This window comes from Lacerta agilis, chromosome 6 (assembly GCF_009819535.1).
Source record: "Lacerta agilis isolate rLacAgi1 chromosome 6, rLacAgi1.pri, whole genome shotgun sequence".
Taxonomy (NCBI): Eukaryota; Metazoa; Chordata; class Lepidosauria; order Squamata; family Lacertidae; genus Lacerta; species Lacerta agilis.
Genome location: NC_046317.1, coordinates 86,742,066 through 86,757,442, shown reverse-complemented (window position 1 = coordinate 86,757,442; position 15,377 = coordinate 86,742,066). Strand labels below are relative to the sequence as shown.

Here is a 15,377-nt window from a genome sequence, read left to right as displayed (position 1 = left end):
AAACTCTAAATTAAAATTATTTAAATGCTAAAGATTTGACTTTTAACTTGGAACCACAGGCATTAGAATTTGTCTTTCTAGCAACCTGGTTTTATTGGACCACTTCTGCCATGTGGGTATATAGTACAGGGTGCCATGGTCAGAGTGCTAACTCAGTGTCAAAAGTTTGTGCTGTGCTGCTGCCACAAGCCGACCTTGGAACACACATAGTTCCAAGGGTTGTATCCAGTTGGTGTTCTTATACAAAAGCTTTTACTGCTAAAGAAATGCAACGTAACAATCTTAGATTACAAAACATTTCTGTGGTTAAATATTCTTTTCTGAAAAGCGAGTTCTGTATAATTTTTCAGAAGTATAAACATAGTATAAACATCAAGATTGTTGTGCTTATCTCCTATTGCTCTTGAACCTCTGTAAAGATCTACAGTGGTACTTCGGGTTAAGAACTTAATTCATTCTGGAGGTCCGTTCTTAACCTGAAGACCACTTTAGCTAATGGGACCTCCCGCTGCCACTGCACCGCCAGAGCACGATTTCTGTTCTTATCCTGAAGCAAAGTTCTTAACCTGAAGCGTTATTTCTGGGTTAGCGGAGTCTGTAACCTGAAGCGTCTGTAACCTGAGGTACCACTGTATTTATAGTAAGGGCATAGTATTCTCTTCAGCAGGAGTATTCACTTATTTCTACTAAACCACTTGAAATAGCCTAATCGCAAATGCAAACATTTCCAGGCTCTTCATTTCCAGGTCTTTTCTCAATCTGGCAATAAGTGCCATGCCATTCACAGTGCTATCATACGTATAGATACACCAACTAGATCAAGTGGACAGAACATTAGCTCACCCTGAGTATTTTGAATTATCTTATGTGGTTGGACTCTAATCCCATCCAGTATGCTAAACATTAATGAATGCAAAGCTTAACTCCTACTGTAGTAGTTTACATGAACTCATTTGCTCAAGATAGCAGCACTTTGCTGCCTGCAAAGGCAGCAGCAACAAAAGCCACAAAGATTGTTTATCTTGGAATAACTAAAGCACATTGCTATATGCTGTGACAGAAAGAACACATTAAATGTGAGTACATGATACCTAATGAATTTCTAGAAGAGCAGATCTCATGCAATGCTATTTCAGAGATAATGTTTAAATACCTGTTTAGAAATTTTTAGCAAGTATGGTTTTCAGCTATCAAAATTGTGGCCTATATTTTAAGAGGCTGCTTCAAAAATGATTACCGTATTTTCCAGCTTATAAGACGACTGGGCGTATAAGACGACCCCCGACTTTTGAGAAGATTTTCCTGGATTAAAAAGTAGTCTTAAACGCCAGAATATACAATACTGAAAACTGCATGATGATGAACAGTTCACACCACATTCTTTCTGTTACCGAGTGTTATACTGTTCCTCATTCCAGCCATTGTCCAGATCTATTCCATTGTTAATAGAGGTTATTTTTCTTTTGAATGTGTTTTTTTGCACATGTGCATCTATATATCTAGATTCCTTAGTTTCTATAGTTTAAATAGAACTAAACCTTGCAATTTCATTTTAAGACGAGTTTGTTTTCGAGGGAGGCACTGATTTACAGAAAACACTTGTGAATATCATAATACCTTACAATCCTACAAGTTTCTTACTGAACATGTGTTGAAATGCTAGGAAAGTTGTGATCAGTTGTGGCCACACATATACAGGTAGGAATGAAAACTGATGTTGTGATGCAATAATTCACATGATGTTACAAGCAGAATTCTAAAGTGTTTCAGGTGAAATGATGCTACGGGAGAGATGCAATAAAATCATCTTTGTTTAGTCAGATGCTATTCTAATGAGTGCTCTTCTGAAACGTTCAGCTTAAATATTTGGTTTGATGTACTGTGGTGTGGCCATTACTTCACACAGATAATTCAACATATCTGATACAAGTATAATAAATGTTAGAACTGTTTGCATGATATAGAAAGTGTATATTTTTTCTTTACCTTAAAAAACAGCTTGTATGCCCGAGCCTTATACTTGCTGTTTTGTATGTGTTAGCTTAACGTTAGCTCATGTGTGCAATCTTTGAAGATGGATCTACTTTTGTTTTAAAAGTGTGAAAAACATGTATTTGAAATAGCTTTCTTTTTGATATGTTTTCTCTCCTTATGAGATTGTACCCTTTCCTGTTGGTAAACTTTGGGTATGATTCATTGGGCATGATTCATTTGCATCATGGGCACAGCCCATCTCTCCCTGTGTCTTGCCACTTTATTGTGTCAAATCAATTTGTACAAAAATAAGGCACCTTCTTCATAAAACCAATATAAGTTTCTATCACTTCTGTAAGATAGCTTTAAACAACAAATGTTGTTTGTCCATAATCTAGCCTAAATTGATCTTCAATTTCTTTATTTTCATTAAAAGAATTAAGCACATGCATTTGGCTTACTGAATCATATCTGTTGTTGAATCTTTGCAGCACCTGTTGAAAAAATATATATACTTTATTGTGTTTTGTTCCTGTTAACAGCACAGAAAGAGGAACGTAAGAATGAGGATAAGCCAGCTGAATCTTCAGTAGCATCAAAGAAAATGGTTGTGTCAACTACTGCAGCATCTCAACAAGCTTCTGCAGTGTCTACCCAAAGCAGAAATCTGCCCTTAAAGAAACCCTCTACATTTACTAGTTCTAAGCATCCAATTAAATACTCTGCTGCAGGTTTCAAAGGGGTGATACCTAAGAAGTCTTCACTTTCAACTGGTCCACCTACATCAAGCAATGTGTCATTATCAAAGCCTTCACCTTTGTCCTATGGTACATCCTCAGTTTCTAAAAAACCAATTTCCTCTTCAAGCATTGGTGGAGGACTCAGGAAGCCCATGGTGTCCTCTGCTTCTTCAACAACTTCCTCAGCTACACAAGCAAAATCTGCAAGTGCTAGTCAATCACAGCCTAACTCTCAAATTCGCCAAAATATACGGAGATCCCTTAAGGAGATATTGTGGAAAAGGTAGGAACTAAGTTCACTTGCTCTGTGCAAATAATCTGTATAATCATTAGTTGTAATGCTGCGTGAACAGTGATAGTCATCTCTTCTCACCTTTCACAGCACTTTAGATAACGTATCTGAAATAAGTTTAGTGCTAAAATATCTTTGAATATTTTTGACTGAGAAGGAAATATCTTAGTCAGTAAATGTCAACATTTCTTAAAGGTTTTAAACAAGAATAGAAGGCCCCAAAGGCAATCTTACTTTCTTGAAAACTAGTTTAAAAAAACCATGGTATTCCCAAAGCAGATGAGCACTGTCCAATATAAATGCATGTGCTTATCGCCAGTTTCCCCAAACTATCATCAGTACTTTAAGCAGCAGAACAATCCTCCTGAGTACATGATATTCAGAGGATGTTGCAGCAGTGGATAGTGGGAATCAAAGAAGGAAAATCCATCCTTGAATTAAGTAGGCCATTTTTGAGACTTAAGTCATAGAAGATTCTTCCTGCACATAGATCAAGCTATTTAGCAGTACTGTCATTTTTGACTCCCTTTTCTTTCTTTCCTAACTCTTTCTTTTGGCAGAGTAAATGATAGTGATGATCTGGCTATGACAGAGAGTGAGGTGGGAAAGATTGCACTGAACATTGAAAAGGAGATGTTTAATTTATTCCAGGCTACAGACAATCGGTATAAGAGTAAATATCGCAGCATTATGTTCAATCTCAAGGACCCTAAAAATCAGGTTTGTATGAAAGCGAATGAATATTTCTCAACAGCCTTTTTTTAATAAAGCAGACAGCCTTTGATCTGACTGCACCATTTATTGTTTGTAAACTGCTTTGAGTTTTCTTTACAATCAAGAGGATTGTAAATTTTATTGGGGTGGGGAGCTTTGGAGGCATGAATGGCTGAAACTAACAAGCTTGGGGCTTTTTGGTTTAGAAAAGAGGCAAGGGAATATGATAGAGATATATAAAATTATGCATGTGGAGAAAATGCCTGTGGAACTCTCAATCCCATCTATTGTTTGCATCCATTCCTGATACAGACATGCTTCAAATTATATTATAGACTCTTAATATTTTGCTAACCTGGCAATATTTAAAAAAAAATAAATTTTAAATATTTCATTCTATTTACACTTAAGACCCTTTAGAAGGAATTCATGAACTGTATGACAGCATTTACTTGCCTATTGGAAGATTCTCATTTGCTAGTTGTGTAAGTAGTTACTGCTCACCTCAAATCACTCCTCTCTCTTTAGGGACTTTTCCATCGTGTTCTTAGGGAAGACCTTCCTTTGTCAAGGCTAGTAAGAATGAAGCCAGAAGAACTTGTATCCAAAGAGCTATCTACATGGAAAGAAAAGCCAGCCAAAGCAGTAAGCAATAAAATTTTGTGGTGTTTATTATATAAGGATTGTTGATGAGCAATTCCAGCTGATGTGGTAATTGACTACAGAGTAATGATTAAAGTCTAGTTCACTGACTTTGTGAGTGTATACAAATCACATTATTGTTTTCATAGGTAATGGCAGCTAGACGTAAATCTTTTGAAAACAAGAAATCTGTAAAACAAGAACCTATCCCAGATGCTAACATGGAAGATTCCCCACCAGTGTCTGATTCAGATGTAAGTATCAGCCACTGAAGGCACTGGTTTACAATTAATTATATAGACCATTCACCAAAATTTAGTTCTTTACATGAAGATATTGTACAATTTAAAATGTCTTGTTTTAAGATCTCGAGTATAGTTTATCTGCTTGCTTGCCTTTTTTATTTTAGAGGGCACAATCCAGTAATGCTCTGTAGCAGCTTACACACATGCTGCACAATTCCTGCAGTACTCTATACTTATTCTGGGGTACATGTACACAGTGTTATTGTTTATTTTATTTTATTTTATTTATTTATTAAATTTGTATACTGCCCTTCATCCAAAGCTCTCAGGGTGGTTCACAGCATAAAATACAGAATAAAACCACAATGAACATGATGAAAACAAGAACAAAACCAATAACCCACCCACCACCGTACACTGGAATGTTGCTTTGGCATGGTTCCTATTGCAAAGAGACCAATGATAAACAGGCAACCCCTGATTTGTGTGTGGCTGTGTTTTGGGTCCTTGTGCGTGAGGGTGGAGCACACATAAGCTTGTCCCCCCCCTCTTTTCCTGCCACTTCTGGGTCACCACGATGCACACGTGTGTGAATGTCAATCGGTTGTTGCCCGTACATTAATTAATTTGCTCAGAACAGGGGACCAGAACACTTTCTGTTTCCCCACTTGGGTGCTGTCAAAACCTGTGGTGCCAGTAATGAATTTACGCAAACCTTATAAGGATCTCTTGCTGCATATGAGCTTGCACTTGTTGAAAGGCCAAGTTATGTCTAGATTTTAATATTATCAATTGCTTTATTTTTTGGAGCTGTGGATGTTTGGTTTCAAATCTGGGCATATCCACAGGAATATGTAAAGTTGAAATGAGCCTGATACCAGCAAATCATACCATTGCCTCAATTCCATTTTAGGAGCAACAAGAGGCAGATCGAGCAGCTCCTGAGAAAAGCAGTGCTCCAATTCTTGATGTTTTCAGCAGTATGTTACAGGACACAACAAGTCAACACCGAGCCCATCTTTTTGACCTGAACTGCAGAATCTGTACAGGTATGCACATGGATTACGAAGGCTGTGTGAACACCCATGTGGTAGAAATGCAAAGCAGAAATTTAAATTACCATATCAATTTTGTTCTGAGTAAACCCAAATCTGGCAGGAGCCTCAATTATATAAATGGCCAGACTTCCTTCTTGCAGTAAAATAAAACTTTTTGCTTCTATAAATTAAAACAGCAACAAGCAAGAAGTGACTTCCCTGTCTCCAAGGGAACTATAGCACCATGTCCATGAAACGACACAGACTCACAACATTACATGTTACATTTTTTTACCATTTAGGTCAAATGTCAGCATCTGATGATGAACCAGCTTCAAAGAAACTAAAATCATCATCTGTTAAGAAGGTGGAACCAAAGCCAGAAATGAAGTCAAAATTTGAAAGCTCGACACCAACAGATACCGTGGAGGCTGCAAAAGAAGTGGAAATGGAGAATGCTGCAGAACCTGTTGTTGAATCTATAGCTGAAGCAGTTCCTCAGCCAAGCATAGAAAAAACTTACATTCCTTTAACACAAGGACAAAGCAATCCAGAATCTTCTCTACTCAATGAGAGCTCTCTCTACCCCACATCTTATGCTGGCGGTGTTATCACTACTGTGACAGTCTCTGGGAAGGATCCCAGAACAGCCATGAGCACTTTGTCAACCTCTGCTTCTACTGTGTCTTCAGCATTGCATCCCATCCAGGCATCTGACAAAGGTTCTGTAGGGGAAGGTAAACCGGAAATATCAAGAAATACTGTACCAGCTCCAAAATCAATACTAACGAAGCCATCATCATCATCGGACCCAAGATACTTGGCAGCTCAACCGTCCCTAAATGTTAGGTATGTGTGTGTCAGTCTGCAAGAGGGTCACTAGGTCTGTGGTATTGTGCAAAGGGGACGACGTAACCCGGTGGTGCTTGTGTATCTAGGTGCAGGGGGAGCCTTCAAATTCCTTCTAAGGAAGGAAGCTTCCCAGAGTGAGTAAAATGGAGGGCAATGTGGGTGGGAGTTAATGGGCGCATAGCTAGCCCCCCCCATGGGTGGCTCCTTGCTGTCCCCCAATTGTGCAAGGAGGAGAAAAGCTCAGACCAAACACCCTTGCTGCCATTGCTCTGCAAGTACTCTGATGCTAACTGACAGTGAGGGACCTTCCTTTGCCCCTCCTCAAGATGTGAAGGAGGGATACCTTGTGCTAATCTTGCAGGAGCCACTAGGAGGAAAGGACAGCAAAGCCATGAATGGGAGGATTTTTTACTTTTCTGCATACTTTGAAGATTGGCCAAGCCGTATTTTCTCATGTAGCACACTTCTCAACCTCTAGTAGCATTGATGCACAGGAGGAGCCATTGTTTGTAAGAACAGGGGAATGTGGGGTCACACATTGCCTTCACTCAAGGCAGGTTCATGAACTTCAGTGTCTCTCCATGCTTGACCCACTCTTTCATGCAAAAGAGAATCAGTCACAAGTCTTACAATATCAACTCAATAATAACAGAAATTCTATTCATGCCTTAGCAAATTAATGGTCCATATTTTGTGATCACTAGCCTTCCACTGATTGCGCTGGAAGTCTAATCATTGAATTCTAGCCCATTAATTTAATTCACTAAAAGTATATTTCATAAGATTTAGGATCATTTGATGTGAAATTTGAAAAATGTTGGGGTTGCCTGGGATGGAGGGGCATTTGTAGAGATACAATTTGTAGAACCACACTTGACATAATTCTCCTTCCTGGGTTTTCTGTTTTGCAGTATGTCGGAGATACGGTCCCCTCAAGAAGCAGATACGTCCGTCTTTCTCTCCCACCTTAACACCATATGGAAAGGCTTTATCAACATGCAAAGCGTGGCCAAATTTGTCACCAAAGCTTACCCTGTCTCTGGATCCTTTGACTACCTCAGTGAGGTGTGACTTTGAAATGCTTGTGCTTTCTGTGTAAACTATATTTAAAATTATAGTTCTGACTAAATTTGCTTTGCAGTAAGAGGTTAGCTATATAATATATTATCATGTTTACTCAGTGTGATAGCTTGAAAGCTAAGCAAATTGACCTATTAACATTTTCAAATTTCATTTAGGTCTGAGTTTTAATAACTCACTCTTCAGACAGTTGCCTGATTGCAAATAGTGTAGCAGTGTAGCATAAAAAATGGGACATAGATAATGTGTACATTGACTTGACTACAGGTGGCAACCATTTCATGTGGGGCTTCTGTTCCCAACACCTGCGTGTGTCAGCGGAATGCGGATAAGCACCCCCTGCCCAATTCTGTCCCCATTCTGTCATCTTCTGGGTCCAAAAAGACCATGCATCAGTGATCGTGTGCCAGTTGGATGCACCTAAAATGGTCACTGCCTGTATTGTATAGAACAGCAATTTATTCAAAAAATAATAAAATAGTATTGGTGATCTGTAAGTACATTGGTACCCCATGTTACGTACCGTTCCCCTTATGAATGCTTTGGGTTCATACTCCGCAAACCCGGAAGTAGATGCCCCTTGTTGCGAACCTTGCCCCAGGATGTGAGTGGAAGTCGCGCTTTGGCGGTGCGGCAGCAGCAGAAGGCGCCATTAGCGAAAGCGCACCTCATGTTACGAGCAGTTTCCGGTTACAAACGGACCTCCGGAACGAATTAAGTTCGTAACCGGAGGTATCACTTTAAGGGGAAAATAGTAGCACTGAAATGGCATGCTGGATATTCCATTTTTAGTATTAACACTTCATATCAGTAACTGATAAAGCACTGTTTATCATTTTCTGTTAATCACACTTTTCATTTTGGTCTGATTGTGAGAAGCAGTAACTGATAAAGCACTGTTTATCATTTTCTGTTAATCGCAATTTTCATTTTGGTCTGATTGTGAGAAGCAGTGATCTGTAATAACTGAACACACAGTGAACAGTAACTAGGAAGTGTGACACTGTTAACCAAGTAATGATTGCCACTGTCATGGGATGACTGCAATATTCAGTGAGCTCCCAGTTTCCTGTATTAAACCCAAAAAAGAAACATAGGAAGGAAGTTCAGTGCAGTTGGTTATCAAGTGTCAAACCAACAACTGCAAACTGTTCATAAATTCCATTATTTGAGGAAAATCCATTTTGGTTCTTGCATACATTCCAATAGACTTCACGTATTGCTCTGCATTGTTTGTGTAAGAACTGGTGGGAGGGTGGGGAGTAGGAACAGTAGCTGAAACAGCTGTATATCTTTCCTGCCTTGGAGGAAGATACTTCAGTGTATTCAACTTTTTTTTTGTAGCCTACCTGTGCTACTTTTATGGTCAATATGAACAGGGTGCTTGGAATTTTGATTCCTGTGCACCAACAAATTCTGTCAGTGGAATTAGTGTATCTTTCTTCCTGTGTTTTGAAGCACAGGATAGGAAGACTCCTAAACTTACGGATGTAAGACTAACCCTTTTCCTCCTAGTTTGGAAAACAAGTATGTTACAATCTTAGGTTCAGTGGGCCATGAATATGAAATTGTAGCAATGTTTATATGCTGAATTCTGAGACAAACTGTGGTTAATGCAAACAAATAGAAATATGTTTGTCCCTTTAACTATAGATCTATAGATAAGACAGCTTTATAAATATAAACACATTGTGCCTCAACAGCATGTTTTAGTGACAATTAAATTTTTACTCTTATGAAGATAGGCTAGGAATGTTTTGTCACAATTTTCAAAATACTTATATATTTTATAACTTTTTGTAGCTTTAATGTGCAAAAGTATTACTTCTTTATGTAAAAGCTATCTCTCACAGTGCTCAGATGTTACTATCTGAGCCTAATATGAGAGGGAGTGAGCCTCAGGTTCTTAGCACACCAATAGCCAGCCTTTCCAGCTCATTTTCCTTGTACAAAAAGTCATGTTTCACCCGTACAAATACTGCGTTCATCAGTTCCCAGGATCTTGTGGCACCTATCCCCCTTGATGTGGACAGAACATGTAAATAAAAGCAACACTGAACTACAGTGTCAGACATTATTCTCCATTCCCAGATGAGAAACTATAGTAGGGGTACTCAAGTGTGAGATGTGCTCCCTCTCATACCAGATTCAGAAAGGAACATATGAACAACCTCAAAATGAGCTGTGGTTTGTGAAATTAGAAGGGGACTAAGTTTTCTGCTAGCAGTTTGAAAATGGAAGTGGAAGGATAAACAAAACTGAACATAATGGTCCTAGCTTTAGTAAAATCACAATATAGCTTCTATTTACATTCTGTTGGTATAATTCTGTTTACTGGCAGGTGTAGGGCAATATACTTTTTCCTCAAATTGTCCTCTTCTCACATTATGTAATGCTTCTTATCTAGGATTTACCTGATACAATTCATATTGGAGGGAGGATCTCACCGAAGACAGTATGGGATTATATTGGCAAACTGAAATCATCTGTGTCAAAGGTACTTTTTAAAAATCCTGTGTGCTAATGGTGAAAGAATTGAATTTTATTTGAAATAATAATTGTGGATGGGATCCAGTGAACTATACAACTAAGTTCTTCCACCTAAGGACACTGCTGGCTTGAATTTATAGGTACAGCAGCAACTCCTAATGTTTTTCAAACGTCTCTTTTGAAATGTGAAGGAGACTTCTTTTTTAAACATGGCATACAGGCCTATTCGTCAAAATAAAAAGTTAAAATTGCTCCTACCCACCTGCACTCCAGCAGCAGTTTGGATTCTTGTCAGTAATTTGTATCTGAAATTCTTTAAGACAAGCAAAATACTATAATGGCTTTTCCTGCTGGCTATTACTTCTCTTCCATATACTCTCACCACTTCTTCCCTGCCCCAACCGGTTCTGTGTTAGTAACATTTCAATTTCCAGCACAGCATAAATTATCATTGACTTCATATGAACCATCATAGTAAGAATCCTTACTAGATCTAACCCTAAAAGTGTTTTAATAATGAAAAATTCAGCTCTTACATAATCTTTGCTTATTTGATGGCAGTGAAATAAGGCATTTTTTAAAGCTGCACCATCTTTCGGATCACCAGCATAACTCCATATTTACTGCCGCAGACCCTGCAATCAGTGTCTGAGGCCCTTCTTCATGTGCTCCTCTAAGAGAGGTCCAGATAGTGGCCACATGACAGCGGGCCCTTTCTGCAGTGGCTCCCTGTTTGTGGAATGCTATCCCCAGGAAGGCTAACCTGGTGCCTTTATTGCATTCCCAGACCTTTGGCTAATTATACAATTTATGGCTTTTTAAACTGTATGTGGGGCGTGGGAGGGGGGTGTTATTGTTTCCGTTTGTTATTATGGTATGTATTTTTGTAAACTACCTTGTGATCCTTAGATGAAGGACAGTATAGAAATTAAATAAGAATTGATGCCATGTTGCCCTCACTTGCTATTTATTTAGCAATAGGTTGGTATTTTTCCTTTATATTTTTGTATTATAGGAACTATGTTTGATCCGCTTCCATCCTGCAACAGAAGAGGAGGTGCCTTCCTACATTTCTCTGTACTCCTATTTTAGCAGTCGTGGCCGATTTGGTGTTGTTGCTAATAACAACAGACATGTCAAGGACCTCTATTTGATTCCTCTCAGTGCAAAGGATCCTATTCCATCCAAACTTTTACCCTTTGAGGGACCAGGTAAGCAATGAATTGTAGGAAAACCAAATACTTCTGCCCTTCTATGTTACAACTATAAATACCATACCAGACATCATTCATAACACACACTTCAGTTGGATAAATGTAGAAAGGAAAAGTACTATATACCGGTCGACCGCGGGGTGTCTCTGGTCGATCGCAGGATCAGCCGTCCCCAAAAAGCTCAACAACTTTGATGCTTTCCAAACAAAAGCTCAACAACTCTGGTCAATCCAATGGGTAGATCACTGCCATTTTTTAATAGATCACAGTCTATTAGAAGTTGGACGTCCCTGCTATATACAAATCATAGTTTGGGAAATTGGGGGACATAACTACAAGAACTTTGATCTTTTAAAAAGGCACAGGGAGGTTAGTTAAGTTTTAAAATATTGGTGTGCAACATGACATGCTCCAAATGAGCAGAAGTGCTCAGCATCTTCAAACAGAAGCAAAGACAGAAAGCCCACAGAACATCACTGATGTTGAAAGGTAAGATTGTCATTTGCAGACTATATTATAGGTGTGCTTGAACTTCTACAATCAAAAACTCACAAGATCTCAAGATTTCGGCACTGAGCTCACCCACTGGTGTGAGGAATGTCCCAAGGAACTCAAGCTTTCATAGCTGAAAGAGACACACACATAAATAAGGTTTAGTTAACACACTATTCCATCAGCTGTCTTGGCACTGATAGAAAACCACAGTCTCTGTCTTAATTCTTGAGGGAATGCTGTTTTCCTATCTAAAACTGATTTTAGTCAAACAAATGCTGCATACTAATTAGTCAGAACTGATTAGAAATAAGGTATGGTTTATTTCAATACTATATTCCTGAGCTTCTGCACTCTTAAGAGGTCATCCTGCTATTTATGTATGTTTTCCTTCTGAATAAATAACCACACAATACTGCACATATGCTGGTAAAGAAATTTGGCTCCAGGATAAATCGCAAGAAATTTCCATTTTGACTGGAAAAAAGACTTTCATCCAGTCTCTTTAGTTTGTGACAAACAAGCTAGGTAGGGAAGAGAAAATTGAGGTAACTTTGAATCTTGTAACTTTGAATCTTGAACTTCAACCCTTTTCCATTTGCTGAGGATTCTCAGGAAAAGTCTAGGGCACACACTCAGTTTACAGGCCTGTTAGGCATAGCTGTCAGCCTCTTGGAACTGAGATTACAATTTAGAAGTTGTAACAAATCTGACATTTCCCCACAACTGCATTTCAGGGTAAGTTTGGTTATGGCAAACTGAACTTCCTTGAAAGAGTACCAGTCATTTAAGGAACTCCTCATAAGCTTTTGACAAACCCAAGCATCCCTAGAGCGCAGTTTGAAAACCATACTAACAGGGCACACTCTAAAATCCTATAAACAAAGAACCTTCTTTCAAACTACTTAAAGCTGAAAAAAGAACCACTATTTCAAAATATGGACTGCCTGAAGCATTTTTTCAGATTCCACATTGCTCTTGATTCTGAAGGCCTAGTTAAAAGTTCAGGGGACGAGAAGTCTTCTAATAGGGTTGTGACAACTCAGAAGACATGGGAAATTTGTTTGAAAGCACCCCCGTCATAATCCTCCTTGATGACAGCATACACATACTTCTACCAGCAGAATTTAAAAAAAATAAATAGAGGACACAGTCCAAATAATAATTTCCTATTGTGTTTTGAGGTGAGTCATATACATTAAGCCTATTAGAATCTTTTCGGATAAGTTGTCTCAGTTATCGGTGTATGCGGACATGTACGGGGAGAGGTATAAAATCTGCTATCCATATATTTTAATGAAATTTACTGCTCTTACTACATCATCTTAATAAAATGTATTTTGTGCAAAGTGGTCATTGTCTCTTTCAATTCAGATGTTTTAGTGGCTGTAACCATGTATTGGACTCAGTCTAGTTAGTAAAATAAGTCTCTATTTTATAGTGACACCTGCTAGGCTGCTAAAAGTGTTATCCACACACACATAGTTGAGACATATATATTCTGTATCACAGGATCAATTCTGGGTTTCAGACTGTTGCTTTACCAGGCTGGAACAAAATATTTTTACAAAACCAATAACCTAAAATATTTTGGTATTAGTTGGTATCAGTTATTCAATAGAGCTTGCTCTGATATATTTAAGATAGAGACTACAATATGCTTGACAGTATAATCCTCTACATATCTTAGAAGTAAATCCTATTAAATTTCATAGGACTTACCTAGGACTAAGTATGGTTTACTTTTCATTTTATGAGACAGAGGTTGTAAGTGAAATGGTTGTGACATAACTAGTGGTGATCATAAATAATAGAGCTGGAGTACATCATGTGAATTCCTCTTCTGTGCCTGGACCATTTAGATGACTGCTGCATGGCAGACTTCTGTTCCACAAGAAGTCACTTCAGCTGATGTCAAAACCAAGAAAGGAAAAGAAAACATAATTTGTACTGGAACTGAAACATGTTATTATCACTGAACTTTAGGAGTTAAAAGTTGTAACTAGTTAAATCATTCTGTGTTTGCTGAAATAAGCTTCATTGCTACCTGCTTTTTCTTCTCAATTAGTAATGGAGAATGGAAATATGGGAAATGGATCAGAATGGCTGTCCCAGGCCCCACTCCCTGCAAGGAAATCTGCAGTGATATTGATCCAACCTACATGAATTATCACAGCTCCTCTATCATCAGTCCCATGTGTGTGATTCACATACCTGACACTGCTAAGCAGTAGAATGTCCAAGGAGCACTTGGTCTCTTATCTGACAGTTTCTTTTCGTACACTTGACTAATGCAGGGCAGGGGAGGTGGGATAACCTAGGTGGATCCTTCAAGTATATGGTCCCTTGCCAGCTGCCACAATTACAACAAGCATGCCTTCTTGGAATCAGGTTCTATTCATTAAAAACCTTTTCAGCACTTGCAGACATTTATGCTGAAACTTGATGAAGATTTTCTATTTTGTTCCACAGACCATTTTGACTTACATATTTTCAAACACTGGAAGTGTCTCTTTTCCCCCAAGGAAGTTAGCATGTTCTCAAATCTACAAATGAAATCATTGAATAGTGGAATCGGGAGTGGATATCTGCAGAACTCATCTTCATACACTATTGAAGCTTGGTGTTTCTTTCAGCAGAAGCTTAATATTTTAGTCAATAGGTATTCCCTAGCCCAAAGCTAGAATAATATTAAAAGAAGAATATTGAGTATCTTGGTAATTGGAAGGAGGATCTTCTCAGTGAAAAAGCACCTCTTGTACCTTTGATGCATTATTTATAATACAATACTATGTACATTCTGGATCATCAACATGGGACTCTCAGGTGCACATGTGCCTACAAGAGCCTTTCCTGCTTCTGGAATTAAGACTTGAAGAAAGCATTCAATTCTAGTCAACAGAATAGGTTCCTGTGTGTGTTTGGCTCCTCATTCTCTCTCCCCTCTCTGTGTGTGTGTGGTATTCCCCACAACTTTTCCAATATGCACATTGCCCACTGGCCCAAAATGATTGGTGACTCCGAAGAGGAGCAATATTTATAGGGCACAACAGCCTTTTTTTTTTGTTTCATTTTGTTTACTGAAATTCATTTTCTGCTTTCCTCAAAAGCAACTATAATAATCATACTGCTTGCTAGATAGCTTGCGCTTGTTGGTCAGGCTGAGCACAACTAACATTGAGGGATTGTGTAAACCAGTCTTAGTATTGCTGCCAATTCCAGTTATCAATAAGGGACATTATTGAGGTTTAGGTAAAGAAGGCTGTAAAAAAGATCACTGAAGTATCCCTACAGCTGCTTAATGAGCAGCACTGGTTTGCACCTACAGTGGTGACAAATCTTTTATGAAATCTTTTATTTATAAAAATTCTTGGTTTTCTGCCAAGAAATAAGCATTCGGGGCTTTTTAAAAGTATGGGAGTGATGACATGAATGTCTTAATTTCTTAGAAACAGCAAAACTCCATATACTTACCTGAATTCATAATATGGGCAGCAGCAATTAGGCAGGAATTGATAAGTTTCCCTTAGGGGTCATATTTTTAATATAGTTTACATTTTTGGTACTGACTGTTTTTAAGAGAGCCAGTGTGGTGTGGTGTGGTT

General features: G+C 38.4%; 1 protein-coding gene across 6 annotated transcripts in view; it reads left to right on the top strand.

The window, feature by feature from the left end:
- DIDO1 (death inducer-obliterator 1) overlaps positions 1 to 15,377 on the top strand; it is a 69,014-nt gene that overhangs the window by 45,608 nt on the left and 8,029 nt on the right. For all 6 annotated transcript variants that reach the window (XM_033153705.1, XM_033153703.1, XM_033153708.1 and 3 more), the window contains 9 exons: positions 2,517 to 2,997; positions 3,567 to 3,726; positions 4,249 to 4,365; positions 4,512 to 4,616; positions 5,521 to 5,656; positions 5,947 to 6,493; positions 7,408 to 7,561; positions 9,984 to 10,073; positions 11,082 to 11,277. In XM_033153705.1, coding sequence (XP_033009596.1) covers positions 2,517 to 2,997; positions 3,567 to 3,726; positions 4,249 to 4,365; positions 4,512 to 4,616; positions 5,521 to 5,656; positions 5,947 to 6,493; positions 7,408 to 7,561; positions 9,984 to 10,073; positions 11,082 to 11,277 — 1,986 coding nt within the window. The remainder of the gene's footprint in view (positions 1 to 2,516; positions 2,998 to 3,566; positions 3,727 to 4,248; positions 4,366 to 4,511; positions 4,617 to 5,520; positions 5,657 to 5,946; positions 6,494 to 7,407; positions 7,562 to 9,983; positions 10,074 to 11,081; positions 11,278 to 15,377) is intronic.